Source organism: Pholcus phalangioides, unplaced genomic scaffold, assembly GCF_987345545.1.
Source record: "Pholcus phalangioides strain wild (caught in Gottingen) unplaced genomic scaffold, Ppha-v1.0 ptg000015l_1, whole genome shotgun sequence".
Classification (NCBI taxonomy): domain Eukaryota; kingdom Metazoa; phylum Arthropoda; class Arachnida; order Araneae; family Pholcidae; genus Pholcus; species Pholcus phalangioides.
Window position 1 is genome coordinate 30,722,711 of NW_028301608.1, and position 24,624 is coordinate 30,747,334.

At 34.7% G+C, this 24,624-nt stretch overlaps 1 protein-coding gene across 1 annotated transcript in view; it reads left to right on the top strand.

Annotated features, from left to right (window-relative positions):
• Positions 1 to 534: 534 nt before the first annotated feature.
• The window catches only part of LOC149075801 (uncharacterized), a 76,292-nt gene continuing 52,202 nt past the window's right edge, over positions 535 to 24,624 (top strand). Inside the window, exon 1 of the mRNA XM_089243315.1 lies at positions 535 to 1,142. Coding sequence (XP_089099441.1) covers positions 1,010 to 1,142 — 133 coding nt within the window. The 5' untranslated portion in view covers positions 535 to 1,009. The remainder of the gene's footprint in view (positions 1,143 to 24,624) is intronic.

A 24,624-nucleotide genomic window follows, 5' to 3' on the forward strand; every position in this document is an offset into this window, starting at 1 on the left:
TGCTTTTAGGAGAGACAGAGTAACAACTTCCGAATCAGAAGTCCCAATCATAAAAATTTGGATTTTTTTTTAAATTTTGTGACGCACTGTATTCTTACTCTCAAAACTGGTACAAGATAATTTTTGAACATATTTTTAACATTTATTTTTCAAATTGAAACCATACCTCTACGACAACGGTTGATGACATAAAGGCCGCCTTAGCACTTACAGGACACCCCGTATATTACCCGAATGTACTAGACATCGAAAATTAGAACTAAGTCTTCATTCCCATACTTTTCGTTTATACTTTCTTCCCTGGAAACGGGTGTGGAGCTATCCTCCTCTTAGAAGCTACTTTTATGCTCCTTCGTATATAATGACCAAAAAACGTGTGAACGTTTTAACGACACCAGGCCGAGTCCCAATATTTTTACCTAGTAGACTCTGTGAAGAAACTATCGATTTTTTTTTCTCTCGACTTTCACGACACCGAGCGCCATCTGGTGTGAAGGAATAGGTGCGAGAGCTCCCTCACATTCTGTTCTCGCGGCCATCAGAATGACATGTGGTCTTTACCTTGGATGTTGGACAGAGCGAATTGTGGCACAACACCGATAAAAGTGAGACATTCAGGAACTGATTTGAAAAAAGCCGAAAAAAAAGTTCGACAAGTAGTATATTTTAGGGTTGCTTCTCGTAATACAACAATACATTTTTGTAGTTTCGAATTTGCAGATTTCATGCTATCATGAACGTCAAGTACATTGAATATTGCATGTGAATTCAGAATGAAAATACAGATTCATCTAGTACATGCCGGAAAATAAAAGCTAAAGTATAGCGGGACTCTGGATTGTTTTCTCCTCGTGAAGGATAATTACGTTTGGAATTCGAACAATAAATTAGTATAGATAATACTATTCACTGCAGTTACATTAGGATTTTTCTCCTGCTTTTTAACATTTAGAGGCAAACTGCAGATGTGTCATAGTAATTCTCCGTTCAAGTATTTTAAGTGACAGCCATGAGATGTGACGTATTTGGGTCCAACTTCCAGGTTGTGAGTGCCAGGCATTTCTGTGGGATGCTATTCGTTATTTCTTTCATTTCGTTGATGCAAGAGAGCTGCTGCTCAAGAAATCGTGGTCGTCATTATGGTACGTTGAAAACTTTTTCTAATAATTTCGTACATTTTTTTCAAGCGGGTTTCGATTCACGCATATTTTGGGGGCGATTCTTTAAAATGTTATGTTTATTATAATAAATTATAACAAAAATACACAGCTCAAACGTCAACTTTCCGTGTGATCACGAAATTACGAAATTTATCACGCAACAAAATATGAAGGAGAAATTGTACAGGGTGATTACTTAATTCAACTAGCCGCACTTTACTGGCGACCCGTGACTACAATAGCTACTTCCAATTAACATGGTATACTTCCAATTAGATAATTATCCAAATAACATTATCCAACATAACAATGCTCAGATACGTCACTCATGTTGCAAGGGGTTGTAAAATTATTAAAATAAAAAAAGTTAACTTCTTGTTTGGTCACCCTGTCCTAAAAAAAACCAATTAGAAATTTTTTTCCCTGTCTTTCCTGAGGACAACAAATAAATTCCACGTTTCCAAGTGCAAGGGTATTTTGAGGTATTTTTTTGAATTGAAAAAGTGGAGAAAAATTGGGAAAGAACAGAAAATACTAACAGACAATGCTTCTTTCCGCTATTTATTCTGTCCTTTCCCAACATTCTCCCAGAATTTTGGAATCCAAATATCCCAGTGAATGTTGCACTTGGAAACGTGGATTTTTTTTGTTGGCCTAAGAAAAGACAGTGCAACAGCTTCCTCATTAGGTTTTGAGCAGGGGATGTGCGTATGAAAAATGGACTAGAAGTATATGGACCTTTTGCATCAACGGTTCGGCAGTAAAATGCGACAAGGGGGATTAAGTAATCACTCTACATATTGTGTTGTGACGTCACATCAATAGAAACGAAGTCTGAAATGAAGCGTTCGATAATAAATAGATGTTTATCACAGAAAATGAAGAGTATGGGTGGTAACATGGTAAAAAAAGCTGATACATAATTATTGTGTTTGACGTAAAGATGTTATGATGTCTAGTATTTTTAAGGATAGGAATTTGAGATATTTTTACAGAAATGGAAATCTCTCATCCTCCCGTGAGAGTAGCCAAGCATTAGATATTGCTATGATATGTATATAGAAATTAAATTCGAAGGGGTTCATAAATCGCCCCTTGTACAGTCTTTTATTAGGTGAATTCCAAGAATTTGTTCTCGTGAACGGTGTTGGGTGTTGATGTATTGTATTATAATTATTGTTTTAAAACAAATCCTCGAATTTTCTTTGATTCTGATAATGTTATTGAACGATATCATGCTTGAAATGGTCGCCAATTTCGGTTCGAACAACCACGGTTCTCTTACGAGTTGAATGGTGTCACTATCCCGGATGCCACTAGGGTCACCGATTTGGGAATTCTCATTGACGTGAAAAGAGACTTCATTTTTTGAATATGTTTACATTGGATGAATGCAGGTTTCAAGGAGATATGACCGAAGTGTTCAAAATGTTCAACGGTATGGAGAGGATGGACCATGAATTATTAGTGCACCGCAATCGACTGCTTTTACAAGGGGACACCAGTATCGATTAGTAAGGGACAATGCGAGGTTATGGTGTCGCCGGGAATTTTTCTCTAATAGGGTTGTTGATAAATGGAATATGTTACCCCTAAAGGGTAACCTATGGTAAAGGTAATTGTAACACAATTGATACGTTTGAAAATAAATACGATAAACATGTTGGGGTAAATCGAGCAGCTATTCGTACTTAGAATAAAACCATAAATACATTTTATGGCCATTGTATAATATTTTATCATGTGCATATATTGTTTATAATTTTTGTGATTGTGTTTTTAATTGGGTTGCTGCAGTTTTGAAATATATGACATCCATATTTGTTACGGGCATCTTTTTCTCAGCCACGTCGTTGGGCATCTTGCCTGTTGTGGAGTTGTATTTGTATTTGAAATGGATTTATACGTAATGGTTGAACTCCCAAATTTTTTATACAAATGTTATATATGAACCAATAATCTTTATGCCAATGCATAGCATATTAAAAAAACATAGTCAATTCTAAAAAAAGCGTTTCCGGAACTTGCAGTGAAAAAACCTATTTTGAATAAGATGCATTATCTGCTTCGAGATTTTCGGTTTACAAACGAACAACAGTTATACCTTATAACGTAATTTTTGGGAGAGAGCCTTTCTAATCACCCTGATCAGCGGTGCTAAGTGATTCCGCATGTATCATTCCGTGAATTGGAAAAGCGATAATCCGAATATTATGCATAATGACCAATTCTGTCAAAAAGTTTAATAAATTTCACAACATTCATCACTTTTACTTGGTGATCATGTAAAATTCCTAGATGAATAGATTCCCTAGATATTAGATAAATATGGGAAAAACTTAACACTCTCATTCAACCGTTGATCAGTTTTGCCCGTTAGTGATACGTACACTACACGTGTTTCCGTATAAAAATGAAACGTACATGAAAATTTATGTTACCTTCTTTTATCAGTCTTGTAATGTTGGCTCTCTATACATTCATCAACATGTGCAATCGTAATTGAAAAATTTATCATCCTAGACCGAGATTCTTATCCGAGGTTCGCGGATCTCTTTGGAGGTCCTTGGATAGATTTCAGTGGGTCCGTGTGTTTGAATGAAAAAAAAGTTAAGTAATTTAAGTAATGAAAAAAAGTTAAGTAAATTAATTAATTTTACTAGAGCCCAGGGGAAGGCTCAGTCTCCTGGATCTTAAAGCCTTTAAATGATGCAGAATGTACAAGTTACAACTAACTACAGAACACACACACACAAAGCCCAAGACAGAGGGGTGATGGCTGCTCAATATGGGGACGAACAGACACCGGGGGGGTTCCGTGGACTTCATCCTGATAGCAAAAAATGTCTGTGGAGCACAAAAGGTTAAAATAACCTGTCTTAGACAGAGGTTTATGCACAATGTACGTTGAAGCTGATGAATTTATTGCCGATTTACTTTTTTTACCACTACAGGCTCGACATTTGTACTTTACCAACCGACAAATATGATAAGGTTTCGCTATAGCAACAACATTAGCAATCTTGGTCTGTGAAAAATGGTCAAAATAATAAAATTACAAAGACGGTTAGCTATTATGCGTAATCACCGATTTACCACTTTTAGAGTAACACATATTTACAGGGCGTAAATTCGCAAATAGTTTAAAAATTAATGAAAGTTGCAGTAACTGGTATATTTGAATGTCACAAAGGAAAATCTTTTTGGTATAGAAAAAATTAGTTGCAATTTTTTGTCAATGGAGGACGTAACACGCAAAAGATAAAAAAAATCACTGGAAATATGCAAATCAGATTCCCATAAAATTCAGGGTGTGCGATTAACAGCTCATTTCTGAATGCTTCTGTTATTGGCGCTTACATAAGATTTTTGTTGTGATATTGGCATTGGTTGATAAAGCACTATTGATGAAGTTGTTATACCTCAGCCATGAATATTCGGCTGAAACTTTACGAAAATTTCAAACACAGAAGAGATTGGAGAAAGGTTCAGGTTCAATCCAGGGCCGTCATTTCAACTTTTTCCGGGGGGGGGGGGCAAAGCGCATGTATTTAATGTATGTATATATATATATATATATATACGATTTTTAGTGTATTTTCAAAAGCCCCCCCCCTCTGCCCCATATGTGACGGGTCTAGTTCAATTACTTCTGCCGTACTGATGCGCAATCTCCTTCATCGACGAAAACTTGAACTAATTTTTTTCTTCTGTACCAGAAAAAAGAAAAAAAAAATTCCCCTTCTTGATCACAACTTTTGCTCAAACCGCATTCAAATATAGGAACTCCTTCAATTTTCATGAATTTTTATAATATTCACGAATTTACGGGACATCCTGTATATCACTGAAAAAACAGATTAATGAGAAAGCGTGAAATTGTTTTCTTTTTATGTAATTAATATAAATTTTATTATTAATATATATTCAAGTACATATGAAAACTTAATGAAGATAAAATGTTCAACTAATAAGCTGAATATTGCGATTCCCTAAGTAATGAATCATCTGATATATAGAATATAGCAGGAAGGATCACAAAATAAAAAGTAAATAATAAACAATAACCAATTTTTATGAGAGGATTTAGTTTTTCACATGGCTTACTTTCAAGAGCCCCGAGCTAATCTTCGAGGATTACTTCAAAAATCTCGTCTCTCTCTTTTTTGAAACTCATTATTCGAGCACCACAACATTAAAACTTTCAAAGTACCCGGATCAAGATCGACTGCACTTAATTTCATGGTTTGTTAATTGCATTAATAGATGCACCACCATTTTTGTTTTAAGAAGAGAACACTCACTTTGATATTAGAAATTTAGGGAACTGCGTTTCGAAATTTAATACCCGTCGCTACGGACGTTATTACTCGTACTTGAAGCTTAGTGTTTTTCCCCCCCCACAGAATTTAGGGAACAGTATTTTTTATGCAGCTGCTGTTGAAAGAAAAAGAGATTGTCTTTTTTTTTTCTTTATCCAAAGGTGAACTTTTTCGAGAATCCGAATTTATAGCGTATTGATCTAACTCATTCCGAGACGAGGAAAAGCACGGATAAGAATCTTTCCATCACGAGTTGAATTTTGAGAACCTGATTGGTTGTCTCGAAAGAAGAGTTCATTCAAGGATATCTAAGCATCAAAGTTTCCGTTCGACTCGAATTACTTTAAAATTGGAAAACCATGCTACGTGCTTCCCAGGCTTAAATAATTTGAGTGATCCATTGGCATTTTTTTTTTCGGATGCATTTTAAGCAAATTATTTGTTTTCGTATTTATAGAATAGTGATCCCGATCATACGTTATTTGCCATATTAAAATATGGATATTTTTGAACAATAAATTTTGACAAAGCATCCGAAACAAAAATGGTCATTTATTATACAGGGCGATTAAAAATAAACTGACACTAATCAGACGCATGTAGTGCCCATTCTGGTGGAGATATTTTGATGCAACTTGGGATATAGAATATATGGACCATGGGGGGAAAAGAAAGATCAATAAAAAAGTTGAATTTTTGGCCACCAGGCGAAAATGCGGAGATTTTTTTTTTTTATCTTACTTACTTTTTCCCTGAAATATACTGAATATATCAAGTTTCAATGAAATGCGTCCACCACGACGGGTGCTACATGGGTCGGAGTAATATCAGTATAATAATTATTAAGCTCGGTAGTGTCAGTTTACTTATACTGTCACTACTCCGATCAATGTAGCGCCCGTTGTGGTGAACGCATTTCATTGAAACTTGGTATTCCCCATAGGTCTTAACTCTACGTTGTTGAAACCTGTGGGGGGAAAAAGATGACTGTGATAAAATAGCCCAACTTATTCACCCGGTGGTCAAAAATTGAAACACTTCAATATCTTTGCGAGATGGGAAGCGGGGTGTGTCCCGTCTTCAAAGGTCAAAGTTAAAAAATTCAACTATTTTTTATTAAAACTTTCTTTTCCCCATGGTCCATATATCCTACATATCAAGTTTCATCAAATATTTCCATTGGAATGGGCACTACATACGTCTGAATGGTGTCAGTTTATTTGCAAATATCCTGTATAAATCGGTGTGCTGAACACGAGTTTCTCCGTAAAAAAATCTGGATTGGCTATGGTTTTCTCTGTAGTCCATATTTACTACACATATAATACAATACATTCAAATACAACATAAGTATATAGAGAAAAATGTACATAAAAACACACACACACGACATAAATGCATAGAAACGCAAATGAAGATTAAAATTGTTCATATATCGGCGTATGACACGTACTTCGTTTTGTACGCTCATTGCGCTTGTACTAGACATACGGTGTATCACTTACAATTGTCAAACATTAGTCATTCAGCATCGTGGTTAATCATTTTCCCTCTTAACATTGTTCTATAGTACTTACCATTTTTTGACCACAAAATAACGCTCGTAAAACACTTTTAACTGTTAACACAGTAATATCACGAAAACAAGAACCAATACAATTTTTTCATTGTGAATAGTCGTGTTCACAGTAGGTTTATATTTTATGTTTTCATGTCGGATGTCATGTCGGTGATATTTAGTTGAAAAAGTTAGTTGAAATAGTTGATAATAATGTTGTAATAATGTTGTATAATTAGTTGAAAGTGATGGGAATCTGGGAAGCATCGGGTTCTTTAGGTTCAGTAATTTGCTCCACATGCACCAATTATTTTAAACTCAGAAATTACCAATGGAAGAGGCAAATATACGGATCAATCCATAATTCCTAATGAATGTCTACACACAATGGGTGCCATGTACAGAGGAGAAATATAATCATAATCACGCTGACCATGAATCCCACTTGGTTCGATTATCACAAATACTAACTCCCGGTTGCTCAGCGGAAGATGATATGCAACTGTTCGCGTCATACATTGTGACCAGAATCAAGCCAAGTACCTGCACGCAAGTCTGTTGCAATGTTCTGATTGGTTGCTTTCGAAATGAAGCTATTCCGTAGGTCTATTTGAATATTTATTTTTTTAAATTCCCGCTCGTAATAAACCTAAGCCATGGCTCTAAGATCGGTGTGGTTGATTTATTATCGTTTAGTAATATACATGTACATGTTACGGAATATGTGATAAATTGGTTATTATACATACGTATCAATCGTTTTGGTAAGTTTGATAAATTTATCACTTTTACTGGCGAATATGCATAATTCCCAAGCGTCGTTGGTGAATTTGATAAATACTTAATATATCATCACTTTTACCGGCGATTGTGCAAAACAACCAAGTGTCGTTGGTAAAGTTGATGAATATTTGAAATGTATCGCCTTTACCTCTGGTTATGCGTAATACCCTAGAGTAATTGGTGAATTTTATAAATATGAAAAAAACTCCAAATGAGTCTTTAAAGCTCCATTTTTCTAATAGCGTTTTGAGTGAAAAAGAAATATTAAAAAATTAAAATCTTTGTTGGTGATAATTCATCTCAAAAAAGATGCAAATCTCGCAAAACACGTAAATATTTATTTATGTATGCCTTATGAAGAGACGAAAACGATGAGCGATAAAACACCAAAAAACATCCGATAGAATACATAATATTGTTTCTTACACTTCATTAAAATGCATTAAGTTATTGATTATTCATTGAAATTAAATTTGTATATAGTTTATATATTTACTGTCGCATACTTCCAATACATTACAGTTATTCATCAAAGTATAATCCCTTAGAGCAATTCATTAAATCACTACGGCAACATGTTTACGATTACTGTCACTTCATATTTTGGAACAGTAGCTTCTTTAAGAGAAAAATAATGAGAGGGAAAAATAAATAAATATATATATATATAAATTTAATTTATTTTCGAATTTTCATCGTATATAAAAATCTATCTTCTTGTTATTCGACTAAACTTATTTATGATGAAAATTTCTTCGAAGGTTCCCCCACGGGAAATGCCGTAGAAAAAACAGGAAATTCGCTGGGATAATGGAGAAAACCATAAAAAGTTGTTTTAATTAGTATGAGAGTATATAGCAGTCTTAAAAATCTTTAGAACGCGAAATCCCCAAGAAAATTTTAAAAGTGAACGTTTTAAATGCTGGGGGTAAAACTATCACGTTTCGCAAAATCTACTAAAAAATTCTAGTTTAAGTTGCGATGTTTTTCATCTTTCTTATTATCATTATTACAGTTTTAAAGAGAATATCTCAAAATGTTGCATTAAATATTAACGTTTACGTAAACTATATCGTCTATCCTTATTGTTTATTTTAACTATTAAAAAAAATTTAACTTTAGAGTATGAAGATTCACTTGCAGCAATATAAAAGGTGAAATATGATCATATTGGCATTAATGTATAGAACGATGTTGTTTTCTATCCGATGAAAACATGTGAATTGCAAATTCTATCATTAGGTTATAAAATTGAATGCGAGTATTTAATTTACTGTATAGATGGTATAATATAAATTTTTTCTCCCCAGAGAAGAAACTAAAATTTATTTTGAAGTATTTCTATTCTCTATGTTTTGATTGTCTGTTAGACATTTGAAATTAAACTGCATGTATAATTTTTATTCACCGTTTGAGGAAATTGTTCTTTGAGAAGTGTAACAAGAATTATAAAGTATGTATTTTCAACAGGCACATGCCCACCAATTTACTGAAATTAGAAGTGCAAGGATTATGGGATAATATTTTTACTTTTTTATTAGTATTCAGATTTGAAAGACAATATAAAACTGAAACCTGTATTCTGTTATAAAAATTGGATTCTTTCCATTGCATGTATACGACATGAAACGAAATAAGTTATGAAGTCAAAATAAATATGGTCAATGTTATAAGAAAACAGACGTAGGTTACATACACATGGGGAAGTTTATATATACACTGTAAAAGAGATAAGTTAATTTCATTAAGATTCAAATATATTGGCTGGATATATTTTAAAATTGCAGTGGAATTTGATATTGCCGAATCTTCTCTAACTTACATTTCTAAGAGTGGTAAATGAAAATTTTCGTATTACAAATATGAAGGCCACAACAGAAAAAATGCGCAACGAGTTGTCTGAAACAAGATGACCATAAAAAACATGGGTGTCAAATACATCTGAACTACATCAAAAATACAACAACCCAATAAAAGCAATAAAAAACAAATAATTATGATGATACAAAAATGATATATACACTGCACATAAAAAAACTATCCTTGTCTTATCCAAGTATGGACAGCTTCTCGACTTGCCCTAATATGTACATCACATTTCTTTCTAAACGTGTCGATTGAGTTAGAATTCACAACTCCCAAGGGTAAGTTATTACATTTATTCCAAAACCCTATTAGAGTAAAAAACTCCCTCCGATATCTGGAGTTGTCTTTTACTAAACGATATTGGCGTCCCCTTGTCGAAGCAGTTGACTGACGGTGTATGAATAACTCACAGTCCATCCTATCCATCCCGTTGAAAATGTTAAACACTTCAATCATATCCCTTGACACTTGCGCTTTTCCAATGTAAACAGTAAAAAAAAGCAAGTCTCTTCATAACTTAAGCCCGTGCGCTATCAAGAGTATGCGTGACCCTTCTTTGTACCGTCTATGTCTCTCTGTATGTATGGTCTCCAAACCAAAACGGCGTTCTCCAAGCAAGTATGAACTGAGCCCCGGAAAAGTGGAAGAATGACTTTAGGAGAACGCGAAGAGACCTTTCTGACAATGAAACCGAGCATTTCCTGTATAGTTTGTGTATATAATCGTTTTTCTACATAAACTATAATATTGTATATAATCATAGTTTTGTTGAATAAATGAAATTGTCTGATTGAAATTACAGTAAAAGTCTGTTTTAATTGCTGCTCACGGAAGTCCTACAAAATCATCACATAACCCATGTGTATATTAAGGAAGCCCAAAAATAAGAAGAAGGTGTTAAAACAATTTGGCTTTCTGTGTACATTCTTAGTTAGAAGAACCTGAGGGTAATTTTTACGAAGAGCATGTGCTATGATAAGAGTCATCATGTTTAATTCTTGAAGAGAGAGAAGGAAGAACTAGCATTTTCTTGCCAAGTTTTTTTTGACGCTGTCGCGAATGCTTCCTAATTACCAACTCGCTATAATCAAATATTTTTTGTGCGTATATTTGATATCAGCTATTCTGCAATCACTTGCAAATTACAGTAGACATAATGTGGCGAAAAAGTGGGCCGGATAAAAGAAAAGCCTATGGTGGTCGGCTGAAGTTAGTTTTCTGTGGTTCCCAACTTCGAGGCACGGATGCGAACCGATCTCTCCGTTAAGAAGTCTCTCGACCGAGAGCAACAGGCCTACAAACGGTACAAATATTCAATCATTACACTTCACTTATGAAATATAGATGCCAGCAATGGAAAATCAGACACAACACTAAATACGCACTCAGACTGTTAGGTACAAACACTTCCGGCACAACTCACTAGGTAGTAAATTGCCCACGGCGATAGACCTGAGTTGTGTTCGGTTTGAAAAAAAAATCTGGTTTTGTTCTGATTTCCGGAGGAGTCCTTACTAATCCAAAATAAGTATATTATTTAAAATTGATAAACATACATACATTAAAGAAGGAGTGTGATAACAAAATAATATATATATATATATATATTTATTTTGGTTTCATAAAAAAATAATTATATTATCTGATGTTATCACTAGCATTTTTCATGAATGCGGTCAAACCAAAATATCACGTTTTTCAATTAAGCCATAGCTATGCGATACGAAGCATGTATTATTTCTCCTTAAAATAATAACAATAAATAGAGAAACAGAGGAAAAACCCTGGAAATGAAATCCCATAAATTAATCGTTTCAGTCCCGACGATTTATAATCGGATTTCCACTTTTATCGATTTCGAGAATGAACTACATTTGATTTCGGTAGCTAAGACCAGCTCAAGTAGCGGAGAATGTCAATATTGTTTGATAAAGTAATATTTCAACGGAGAGGGTAAGCCTGATTAATGAAGAGACACGGGAGAAATTGAATTCTTCGTTAAGATATAAATTCTTTATATATATATGTATATATATATATATATATATATATATTTTATTTTAAAAAAATCGTAAGAGAATTTTATCAAGAAAAAAACGCAATATATATTTTTCCCATCTTGAACCTCCGGTACAAAGCAAGTTAGAATTTTAAGTTAATCTTTCTATAATAAATTTGTGTTAGGAAAGCCGAACAGATAAAAGACTGAAATCCAAGTTAGTTTTTTGTGGTTCCTAACTTCGAGAATCGAATGCGAGCGTTACTTACCGGACACGGCCAGGCTCTGTCACGTGCGCAATTTAAGCTTGGCCGTGTCGGGAAAATTTCATTCATTCTCTGAATTTACAAATAACATAAAAATTAATTCACTGATAAGATATACATATAAATAATGATATATGAAAATGATAGTGAAATGACATGAATAATCTTAACATGTAGACGAATCGACTAATAAAAAAACAAATTAGATAGTGTAAAAAATATTTTGGATAATGGATTAGGAGGGATACCATTAAGGAACCCTTTGACAGTAATCAATGCGCGATTCCGCAGAACTTATGCTACTCAGAATCGGAGTTCTCAGAAAGAAGGAGCTGTCGTTTTTCCATCAGTATGATGGAAAATCCCGATCGTCTAGGCTCTACTAGAATGGAGTTGGGCCTCCCCTGGTCTAGATCAAGCCCGATCATTGCTTTCTCCGGGTTATTTTCCATAAATGCCAACAGTGTTATAAGTTTCTTGATGGAGTCAAGTCGCTTTAGGACGTTTAGCATCCATTCCTTCTCTAGAGCTTCGATGGGGCTAGATAGTGAAATTCCTTTGCATTCTGGCAAGAGGTGGCGTAATGGAGCTTAGTTCCAATCTTCCCACAGCTGCAACGGTTGTTGGGGATTGATTTAAACCTTCTTAGGTTAGCGGAGGACGAGCCGTGACCCGTTACGAACATAATAACTTCTCTGGGCCAGTTGCTGTTTAGGTGTCTTGATGCGAGGAATAACCTTGTGGATAGATGTACCAGAGGTCTCTGGGTCGTCGCAGTTGCCTTGCCAATCGAGCATGCCATCAGAGTCTGGATTTTTCAGCGAATGCGGGAGCCTTCGTGTCGTTGGGGGGGGGGGGGTACATCTTTGGTATCTTCTTTGGCGGTGAACGCGAGCTGATCTCTCCCGTTAAAAAGTCTCGCCACAGTTTTATTCCCTTCGCTTAGAGCAACTGGCCTACAACGGTACAATAATCGACCATTACACTTCATTCATAGTTATGGATGATTCAGCACTATGACAAGCATTACACAAGAACAAAACGTCAAGTTAGGTTCACAACACGTACGCGCACATTCAAACACGCACCAGTTTGTTTGAAGCCTCGCGGAAAAATATGAATGAGGTGCATGTGTGGATTGGTAGTATTAGTAGTAGACTGTAATTTAACTGAAACTGAACTAACATAAGCACGGTTTAGTAGATTAAGTATCGTATTCCCTTCGCATTAGCCAACATGCCGTAAAACTCGAGGGACACGAGGTTTTTGAATGTCGGGGGGTCTGATCCGTTGCCTGCCGGGAAAGGAAAGGTTCGATAAAGATCGCTGTATGCATTAAGCGAGTTCAACGGTATTTTAGTGTAACGATATTTTTTTTCTGAATCTGTGATTCGAATTCCACGCATGCCAAAAAATACTAGTATTCCGGCATGCTGGCTTCCCTCCCTGTTTCCTGGCATGCCGGCAGATGCGGGCGAATAATGTATTTAAATCAAAATAGTGCAGTTTATGTAAGTAATTTACGTGTGGATCAAGATGGAGACGGTTGGGCGGGGGGACCTGGTAATCAAAAATCAGGAAAAATAATGTACCTGTCGCGCAAAAATACGGGCGTATAATCGTATAATGCATTTTCAGCGTATGGCCTTCACTCAACTTATTCATCCTCTCCATGATGCATCAAGTTGGAGCCACACGTGGTAAGTTTTACTAAACAAGATTTCATTATACAGGGTGGACGAGAAGATTCGGACACACAAATAAAACAAATCAACCAACTGACATAATGCGTGGTTTGCACTGAAATAATCATAGCCAAAAGTGTTGATAAATTAAGAAAACTCAATTTTATACTCAGAGGTGGCGCTCTAAAACAAAAAGCTTCACACCGGAAAATATCATGAATTTAGTACACGGTTTATCTTGTTTATCAACGCTTGGGGTTATAATATTATGCATAATCGTAGTTAAGTTTGATAAATTTTCAGGGAAATTCATCAAACGTACCAAAATGATCGGTGATTATGCATAATAACTACTTCACCAAACCTGGCCATATCGCTATATTGCAATTTACCGCCATTAGTGAGATGGGTTGGAAGTGAAGGCGCTGGTCGCCTCGAGTTCGTTAGGGAAAATATCTTATCTATATCCTCTCTTGGGTTCGAACCCGGGACCCTGACAACAACCTTCACGATGGTAGTTGAGCATCTTACCACCATGCCACTCGGGCACATGCATAACAACTGGCGATTATGCATAATAACTGGTGATCATGCGTAATAAACGGATTTACAAATTTTACCGTAACATATACACCTACTTACGAGGAAATCTTGCTACATATAAATAAAATATTTGTTTTTTTTGTTCCAGCTGCTTATTATTACATTGTGGACGAAACTCTAGTGCAGCAATATAAATCTCATGTCATTGATATGATATTACGAAACAAAAGAGAAGTTTGAGCAACCGCTGCATTCTGGTACGGTTAGATTACAAATACGTAGATACATATCTTAAAAAGCCATTCGATATTTTAAGTGTCTTGATGTTCCAAGTTGAAATAAATATATTATATACGTCTCGTGGAGATATACCTTTCATTATGAATGTAGGATTGTCTGTACTCATGAAAATCGAACGTATTCCGAGAGAAAGATTTCTGCGAATAACACTATTATTTTTTCCTTACTTTATCAAACAACCAGAGCTCGCTAATTCAAAAAATATATATATATAAAAAGAAAAACACACAATTTTTCACTTCTTCGGAAGTGTAAATTCTAGATTTCGCAGAATAAATCTAGATGGTTTTTTTCGAACTAGAAATGACAAGAAAAACCATCGATTGTACATCTTGTCGAGAAGAAAGATAGTTTCGACAAAATTATCCGGTAGCAGTTGAACGGATATTTTGAAATATCTTCACTGAATTTTCCGTAGTCACGTACAACGAACTTAAGCCTCCAGGGGCAAAAATATAAAGAAAAAGGGGAATCAAAATATATAAGATGTCGAAGAATTCGTCCTTATAACTCACTTTTAGAAGGTATAAGAAATAAAAAAAAAGACAAGTTTTTGGTTCTTTTTCTTACGGTTTTCGTATTTTCGAACCTCACGTACGGAAATAACCTTTTAAGAAAGCCTAAGCATGACAGGGTCTGACTCGAAAACAGGATACTCATTTATTGTTTTTTTTTAAAAAGAAAACTATTCATCTTATTTGATACGAAATATGAAATTTTCAACACGTTTCATATGATTAAATAATACGCGAAATATGATTCAATAATACGATTAAACGAACTTTTTTCGAAAAGGCCAAACACAAAACAAGATGTAGAGATAGACGGATTTTTCTCAGCCTAATATATCGAGGGGAAAAAACAGATATTTTCTAGATTTTATGGCGAAGTAAACTCAGTAAGAAAAGTCATCCGGGTCTCTGCCGGGTCTCGAAACCATGCCTTCTTGCATACCGGGCAAGCATGCTACCATCTACACCACTGGAGACATGACCCTGCTTTCCTTATTTCACGCATTGCGGCGTGAAGCACTGCAGTAAATCCGGAAAATATATGTTTCCTTGAAAACAAGATGTTCCTTGATGGCAAGGGGAAATCCTAGATCCACCAGTCTTTTAACGGAAAGGATACGCACCACGTGGGGGTCACTGATGCAGTATCAGGTGGCGCTCCTCCTAATAGAAAGATAGAAGAAGGGGAGAGTACCACCACCCTTAAACTCGTTGAACGGTCAGAAGAAAATGCGGGCGTGGATCTCTCAGATAAAGCGCCACCATCGGAATTTTAACTTCTTGACGAATACGGACGTAATATTACGTCAAAACTTCAATGGAATAAATTCAAACAAGTACTCTCTGCTTTCTTCATAGTAAACCCATCTACAGAAGATGTTTTTTATTTCCCGTCCTTCTTGCTATACTCCTGTTAATGATCTTTTTTCCTCACATATTATGTAACTTTCTACTATGCATGTAAGGGCGAAGGAGAACAAGTAGGCTGAGTAACTCCATCTCAATAATGATATATAATTATCGTCTTAATAAAAAAAAAACATATCTTATGAAAATATATATACGACCATGATAGACGAAGGTTTTCAATGTTTCCAATATTATTAAAAAAAGGCATTGCATAGGCTACATACACCACTAGAAGGCGGCAGCATTGTACGCCTCGTTAAGAAAGAATGAACGTGGGTGGAAAAATAGGAACCAACTTTCCTTTCCTGTAAAACCTCACGTAACGGAGAGATAACGATTCCAGGAAAATCCTTCCGGGAGATATTAATCACATTACTTATCATGCAACACCATCTATCGCAGCATTTCATACCGCCAAAAGCTGAATTACAAAACATCCCCCGAGGAAATTGAGCGATAGCAAACGAAGAAGAAGAGAAAAGAGCGATATGGATATGGTTTCGGTGGAAATTATTGCATTCTTCAACCGACCCCCCCCCCCATTATCAAGAATGTTTTAATTAAGAAATGAGGGCTATTCTCTAATTATAGGATCTTTTGCTGAGGCAACGCCATTTGAATGGATGAGAAGGCGTTCTCTCTCTCTCTCTCTCTCTCTCTCACTCTCTTCATTCTATGTAGAAATTAAAATAGAGTAAAGAATAGTGTGACGGGATAATTGAGTTCCAAAGATATTTCATTGAAACGACACATACGCCCCAAAGCGGTAAAAATATTAGATTCTGTCCTTTCGACTGATTCAAAGTCAAATTTGAGAATTAATTAATAAATTTTTTCGGCAAATTTTCTGAAAATCTTGGTTTTCACAAAATTGCGAATTCTTTATTCTAATTTTTGTCTTTTTAGGATATGATTCCTAACAGAAATACTGTATAATTGATTGCTCACAGCGACCCCACTCACCATCCCTTTGGGGGTAAGACTGAAAACCATCTCCAGATGATCTTTTTGTGCTGTCGGCGGTCATGCCTGTCTGTCTGTGTAGTTAATTAATTGCTATGTTCTTATTTTATGTAAATTTATCGATTGATTCGAAGAATAATTATGCAGAATTTTTTCACTGAGACATCTTTTGGCTGATCCAATTTGATGATAAACAATATTTAATTTTAAGAAATTTGATAAAGTTAGAGTGTTAGAATTATACTACTCGGTTTTTAGCTCAAAAGCGAAGTACTTTATTTTATTTTTTCGTTTTCAAATTAAATAAATTAATTTTTTTTTCTTATTTATGATTGAAATTAAAAGTTGTTCCCATATACAAAGTGTCCTGAAAGTGCTAATGCGGCCTTTATCTCATCAACCGTCTCAACATAGAACATTGAAGATTGAAGGACCGGAAACAACCCGCTTCTTTCTCCACAACGTTCTACAGCCGTAGAGGTATGATTAAAATTAAAAAAAAAATGCTCAAAAAACGTTCAAAAATTACCCTGTACTAGTTCTGAGAGTGAAAATACAGTGAGTCACAAAATAAAAAAATATAAATTTTTATACGGTCTTTTTGTCCTCTAACTTCCAATTAGAAATTGGTTGCCCCGTATTTCTTGAGGCCAACAGAAAAAATTCCATGTTTCTGAGAGCAATATTGGCCGAGATATTCAAATTCAAAAACCGGAGAAAAGTCAGGAAAAGACAGCATGAATGAGTGAAAAGAGCGTTGTCTAAGTTTTTGCGATTATATTTTATGCTCATAAGTTACACTGTTAATGCACTTGTGAAGTGTTTGAAATTTCTTTTCACATATCGTCTATAAAACATTGTAATTAGACAAGTACATGATAGACCTTAGATTTTCGTTTATAAACTCAAAAATATAAGCAGAATATCATATCAAAACTTCGTAATGATACAATGAATATATTTCTAGAAATCATGCTTCAAATTCAAGTAAAATGCCAAAAATAGAATTCTTCGTAAAACACGTTTACAGTTTTCATTCACGTATTACTTGTATGTAAAAACGCGACACCAAAGTGGACGTAACTTCTATTCTAAGCACCCTATAAACAAAAAAAAACAAGCCTGTTTTGGAATCACAACAAACAGGACTTTCATAAAAATTAATTTGTGAAGTGTGTCATAAACGTTTCAGTCCCCCGTATACTAAAATCATGCTAAAATATAATAAAAGTAAATATGTTTAGAAGGAAAATCGTATTTAGAGTTAAAACTTCAATTCATATATTATTTTGACTTTTTACAGATTTAAACTTGAAAAACATTTTATATGAGCATTCAAGTATTGTACATTATTTTTCCGTTTAGCTCCAAGAGCTAAGAAAATCAACTGTTTTTCCAGGGTCGGTGCTTTAAATTCAAACGCCGTAACCAGACGAAAAAAAAAAAAAAATCGGAGAGACTATTAAGGATATCTAGGTTTGAGCATTAAGCCTCATGGAGTTCACATGGGTCTCCGCATTAGGCAAAGAAATGGTCTCACATTCCAAGAGAAAAGAAAAGTTGTTTAGTAGAATGGTGGTAGTGTGAGAAGTGATATATAGATTACAATCGTTTTTGCTCCACAAAGTGCCCGTCTTGATGACTGTACTTCTATAACATTTGCGTGGCCTGACTCCCTGATCAATCTGAGTAGAATCGAAGAGTGCACTAGAGTCTTCTTTCTTTCTCTCCTGCACGCTCTTCACCTCCTGCTCACCAGCAACAGCGAGCAAACACTTTTTCGTGTTTCACTTGGCATCTACTTAATTTTCTAGCAAATCGTTTTTCCACAGGAAAACGTGAAAACAAGAACGAATATATAAACGTGGGCCATTGAGAAAGTCTCCGGTCATTAAATCCTTCGCTTTCCACAACTCTTGACTGTGAGGAGGGTTTTTTCCTTTTTTTTTGGGAAGTCTTGAGAAGAAAAATATATGAATACTGGAGAGAATAAAAGTGGAATCTACATTTTCTGGTGGGGAAAATAAAAAAAAAAATGAACGGGAAGTTATTTCTCGAAGATATACATATATAAACATGGAACGACTTGAAATCTACTGAAAATGGAAATCGCACATTTTCTTCAAAGTATAGCCCCATCTTGCTATTCCTAAATCGAGCTGAACCATTCCTGATGGCTTTTGTCCTTCTCCTGAAGATCTTCCATACTCTTTCTTTTTCCCCCTTATACATTCTTCAGAGGGATGGTCAGCATTACGATGCGTTCTTAAGGTAATGGCCTCACGGGACTGTCCCAATGCTCATGCTTCTTCTTGTCCTCTCATTGTTTTTCCATTCAGCCGGAAATATAGGATTCCATTTTCCGAAATACGAAAGTGTCGTTTTTTGTTTTTTGTTTTGGTGGAAAACAATTCTTGTTCTTTCTTGCAACATTGTACTTTTTTTTTTTCGTCCGCGTTTTCTTAAATCACTGCAAGTCTTGCGGGGAGGGAAGTTCTGATGCCACTGCGTTTCGAGAAATGGAGGGAAATGTGGACATTACAGTCATTCATTTTAAAGTATGAATTGCCCTAAAAGAGGGAATATATACGGGAAATGAGATCTTGGAAATTTCGAAACAATTTTTCTTGTGTGAACGAGAACCAAAAATCCCCTGCAACGAGACATTTTATTGAAATATTATTGCTTGTCCTTATAAAAATCTTGAACCTACTGCTTTGTAATTTTCATGCTCCATGCATCAATTAATAGAACAGGAGTCATCGTACTATGAGACAGATAAAAGGTTACTGACCTATAGAACAAATCTGTGAATCCTGCGTGTTCAACTCATGGTCTGCGGGTCAAATGTGGTCCACGACCTCAATCCTAATCTTGTTAAAATGAATTAAGGGGTACAGATGACTCAAACGACCCGTGGTGAAGTTCGACCATTTTCATTTGATTTGCACAACGCTTTGTTACAATTTTTTTCAATTAATTTTCGTATAAATTTCTGTATGTGAAATTCATATTTTTGAAATTAAAAGGTCTAATGAGAGAGAGGGAACCGTAGCATTTTAAAAAATTTGTTTACAAAGAAAATTTGTTTTTATGACTTCTCAGAAATAAATTTTATTTCCCCATGACCAGGAATAGAAATCAACTTTTTAAAAGTAGAAAAAAAAAGTAGTTTCTCTTCAAGTTTTATTTTGTCACGTGACACATGAGGCTATCTGAAATCATAATTACTAATTATTTAAATAAAATTTATATGAATAAAAAAGTAAATTTTAATTGAAAATTTACATTAATTACAAAGAGAAACATAATAAATTTATGTCCAATTTTTCGAAACTTCTCAAATATGTTATTAAGGTACCCAGTTATCATATATCAAAAGTTGTGCATTTTGGTCATGAATTGGAAGAGCGGTGTCAAAAATGGGTTAAGTAGCTCGTGGCACATTTCCAGATCACTTAAGGGACGAGAGCCATAGCTTCAGATCACTTAAAGAACTCGCGGCATACTTACAGATAACTTGTCTCCAGTGACATAGTTACAAAGCAAGTAATTCACTCGCGATACATTTACAACAATCACTTGAATAACCAGCGACACATTTACAACAATCACTTGAATAACCAGTGACACATTTACAACAATCACTTGAATAACAAGCGACACATTTACAACAATCACTTGAATAACCAGCGACACATTTACAATCACTTGAATAATTCATAATGGATACATTCAATTTCGCAATGCTTGAAAAAACTCACTTACAAGATTATGTGAGGACTCAATCAGCTATTAAAGTTTTTTTCTTTTGTTAAAATATCTGAAAACGTCTTAATCATAAAACCCACATGTACACAATTATGTTTTCACCCCCTCCCCCCTGTGATTTTACACCTTTATATCAGGGATGCAGAACCTTTTCAGTCCACGGGCTAAATATACTGTATTTCTGCGGCATAGATTATTTTCACAACTTCATAATTATGCTTTGCAAATTATATTATAAGTGTGATACTATCATAATTAATTATATAGTGTGTCACATATCATTATTCATCTCCCATTGTTTTTCAAACATATACGTAGTTTAGGGGAATCACATTTTGACTTACCAATCATTACCGGCGATTGGGAATTTTTCAGCGATTTCAGTGATACTTGGCAAACTTCACTTGCTTGTAATAACTTTTTTTCATGTAAATGGCAACTTTACTTGCCGTTCACAATTTTTTCGGTTGTAAATGGGAAATTTAACTGCCCTTGATAATTTTTTTTCGCCTTTGACTGGCAATTTCACTTTGCATCTGACATTATTCTTTAGGCGATATCCTGTATTTCATGGCCAGCTTAGGAATTTATCGTATTGTGTAGATTGACACTTTGCTACCGGAACATCTTTCGGGCCGGTTGGAACCCCTTTGCTGGCCGCATTTGACCTGCGGGGCGGAGGTTGTATCTCCGAAATAAGCATGAAATGTTATTGAAAAAGGCCCGGGTCTTATATACAGTCTAAAAATTGTATATCATGAATGTGACCTGACCTTTGACGTGAGGAGTCTCTGAGTAAAGCAGTAACTGGGATTCAAAGGAATTTGGGTGAATGAACGCATATTGATTAAATTTTGGGGCCCAGGGGTAAATGCTCGTCTAGCTCATGCAGAAATCGGGAATTAATCATGACTGTCGTTAGCTTCGTTTGAGTTTAGCTTCTATGACACGCGAAATCCTTCTAAAAACATGTCTTTGCTAGAAACTTTCCTTCTCAGTTTATGCTTTGGGTCATAGGGTGCGGCCCACGTTCCGTCAGATCTACAGGGTGAACCAAAACGCCATGACACATTTTAAAAATCGATATACAGCAAAACCTCTCTTTTGCGAACCCTGCACAGTGGTCCAAATCGTGAAATTAGCTAGAAAAAAATAAAAAATGAAATTCTTGCTTCGGAAAAAAGAAACCATATGGGTGTATGGAGAAATGTCGGGTGCATCTTGGGGTGATATTTGTTTACATCGGGGGGGGGGGGGGAGGAATCTCGGGAGTCAAAGCAGGGTAATGACTCACTAAGATGGGGCTCTCGCCGAAATGTGATGAAAAGCTTAACTTTCTTAGGTTGTTACTCGGTTGCGTTTGAATGGAACTATAAAATTATTTTTGCTATTCATTTTTATTTCTCTGTTCTTTTCGGTTCGTTATTTTCCGAGCTCCGAGTAGTGGAAATAACTTTCGTAATCCTCCCTTAAAATTTGGCTTATTTTTGAGTAGTTTTGAGTACAAAGAGTGAGTTATAAGAAAGTTTAACTTTGTTCAATCGTGAAATGTTTTTTCGGATATTCCACACATTGTTGGTGAACGTTTTACTTTATGCGTAACCATCCCCAACAGCCCCTTTTTACGTAAGAAATTTTTAAAATGACCTTATGTGTGATTCGTCTAGAGTTGTTTACGTTATTCGCAGTCAGCAGACCTGTTAATCCAATATATTGATGAAAAGTCATAATTTGAACATAGCCTGGAAGTCAAGAGTAGTAATTTTCGTCTGAAAATTAAATGTTTCATCAGTTTCTTATCGAAAAAGTGGAGATATAGTAACAAGATCCTGACACGTTTCCTCTACAAAAATTCAGCATGGCGATTTTGAATGTTCAATCAGTAATCAAGCCCACAAATCATAGATTTTGTTTATTTGCACTGTTTATTTTTAATGTTTTGTGTTATAAGAGAATAATTTATTATTTTTTGAGTGAAAATTTTGATTTTTTACATATTAAACTTCAATTAAATGTTCCCAAGTTTTCACGGCAATATTTTGTTTAGAATCTGCTTTGGTATTATTATAATTTTTTAAATATTATTCGTAATAAATATGAGTGCATTATTATTTTGACGCATTATTATATGATGCATTATTATTTTGGAGACAGAAAAGTAGCAAACATAAGTAAAAGTTGGAAAGATTAATTAGAAATAAGTAATTATTTCATTGAAATGGAAAGAATTGCAAAAATGTAGAAAACGTAGTAATCATGCGAAGTAGTTTTAAAATTACCAAACGTTATTATTATTCAATTATACTTCTCAGCTTGTGTGGATGCCTTTTTTGATGTGAAGCAAAAATAATTTTTCAAAAATAATCGTTAGTTTTCGAGAAAACATTTTTTTTTCTCCTAAATTCGCTATATTGAACACTGTGTGCCGGCGGGACCAAAGCATTCGTCCGTAAATGAGGGGTGACCGTTAATCAGGATTTGAAATGCATACTTTTATTATAAAATGGGAAATTATTATTTGGCCCTAAAGGAGGGGGTGACCGCATTTGAGGCGTGTTCGTTAAGAGGTGTTTTACTGTAATATCAACCGATCGACATATGGGAGTGTGGTCGACAGCAAAATGCTTATTATGATGAAGAATTTTATTTAAACAATAAAATGAAATTGTTAAAAATTTTGTTCACTTATTCTGCCGTGCATTTAGTTTTTAATTGGTATATATTGGGTTATATTCTGTTTACATTTGGTATATATTGAGTTATATTCGTTTTATAACCACATATTTGGTTTATATTGAACGCCAGCAGACACGAATAAGCAAGAAATCGAGACGAACTCAATCTATGTTGAAAATTGCATGGAAAAATCAAATCACAAATTTTATTCAGACGTCGCTGAAGCTAAAAATTGTAGTCGAGCTAAAATGGGTGAACCATAATATTTATGATATTTAGCGCATGAGTTTCTATGCCTAAATCATGAGTCTAAAAATATTTCCGGAAACTTTAATGTGACTAAATTGCATCGAGAACCCTCGAAATTATATATATTTTAAAAAATTCTTTCTTCCTCCTGAGTTCCATAACCGTTAGTGAGATAAAAATGAAAAAATGAAAAATAAATTAAGAGAGAGAAGAGACCAGGCAAATTTGTTTTCCCTCATAGAAAGTATAAATTTTTATTTCTTTTCTTGTGATCGTGAATATTTAACGACTTTTCATAATTAGTTGTAAATTGCATGTAGATTAATTCATGAATCAAGTGACATTAAGTAGTTGTTTTTTAATTGCTAATTTTTTTTTTTAAAGTGGAAAAAAAAATTGCAAGAAATAGTAATACATTATCGATGCTTGAAGATCATAAAAAAATAGAAGTGGAGGAAAGAGGAGGGGGTTAGAAAAAGAGACATTAATCAGTTTTAATTACGGGTTCTGGAATTGGGACAAGTTAGAAGTAATGCATGGAAAACCTTTACTTTCAAACTTGGGTGGTATTTTTTACATTTTTTTTTTTTTTAGTTTGTTTCGTGGAAATTTCTTACCATCATCAAAAACTGGCAATAAGTATGATGGATGATACTTGAGTAAACATTGCCATTTTTTTTTCTTAAATTTCTTAGTTTTTATTCCGATTTTTTTTTTTCCAAATAACCACTTTAGTTTGCATTTTCACAATTTTTTTTCTGTCTGCTTTTCAAATTAAAATTGTCTGACACCAGAAACGTATAATTTTTTTTCCGCTCAAAAATACAGAATACTGTATTGACTGGATTTTTTTCCTCCTTCATGCTTCAGGATGTTGGCTCTTTCCACCAAAGACCATTTTGTCCGTCCCAAGATGGTTTTTCCCTCCTCAGCTGCAAAAAATGATTTTATTTTTACTTATTTTTGTAAACACTTTGAATGGGCTCTTGAGAGACATATTTTCTTGGCGATTCGTTTCCCAACTGCTTTTTATACGATTTTTTTTAAATGGAAGTGCTATAT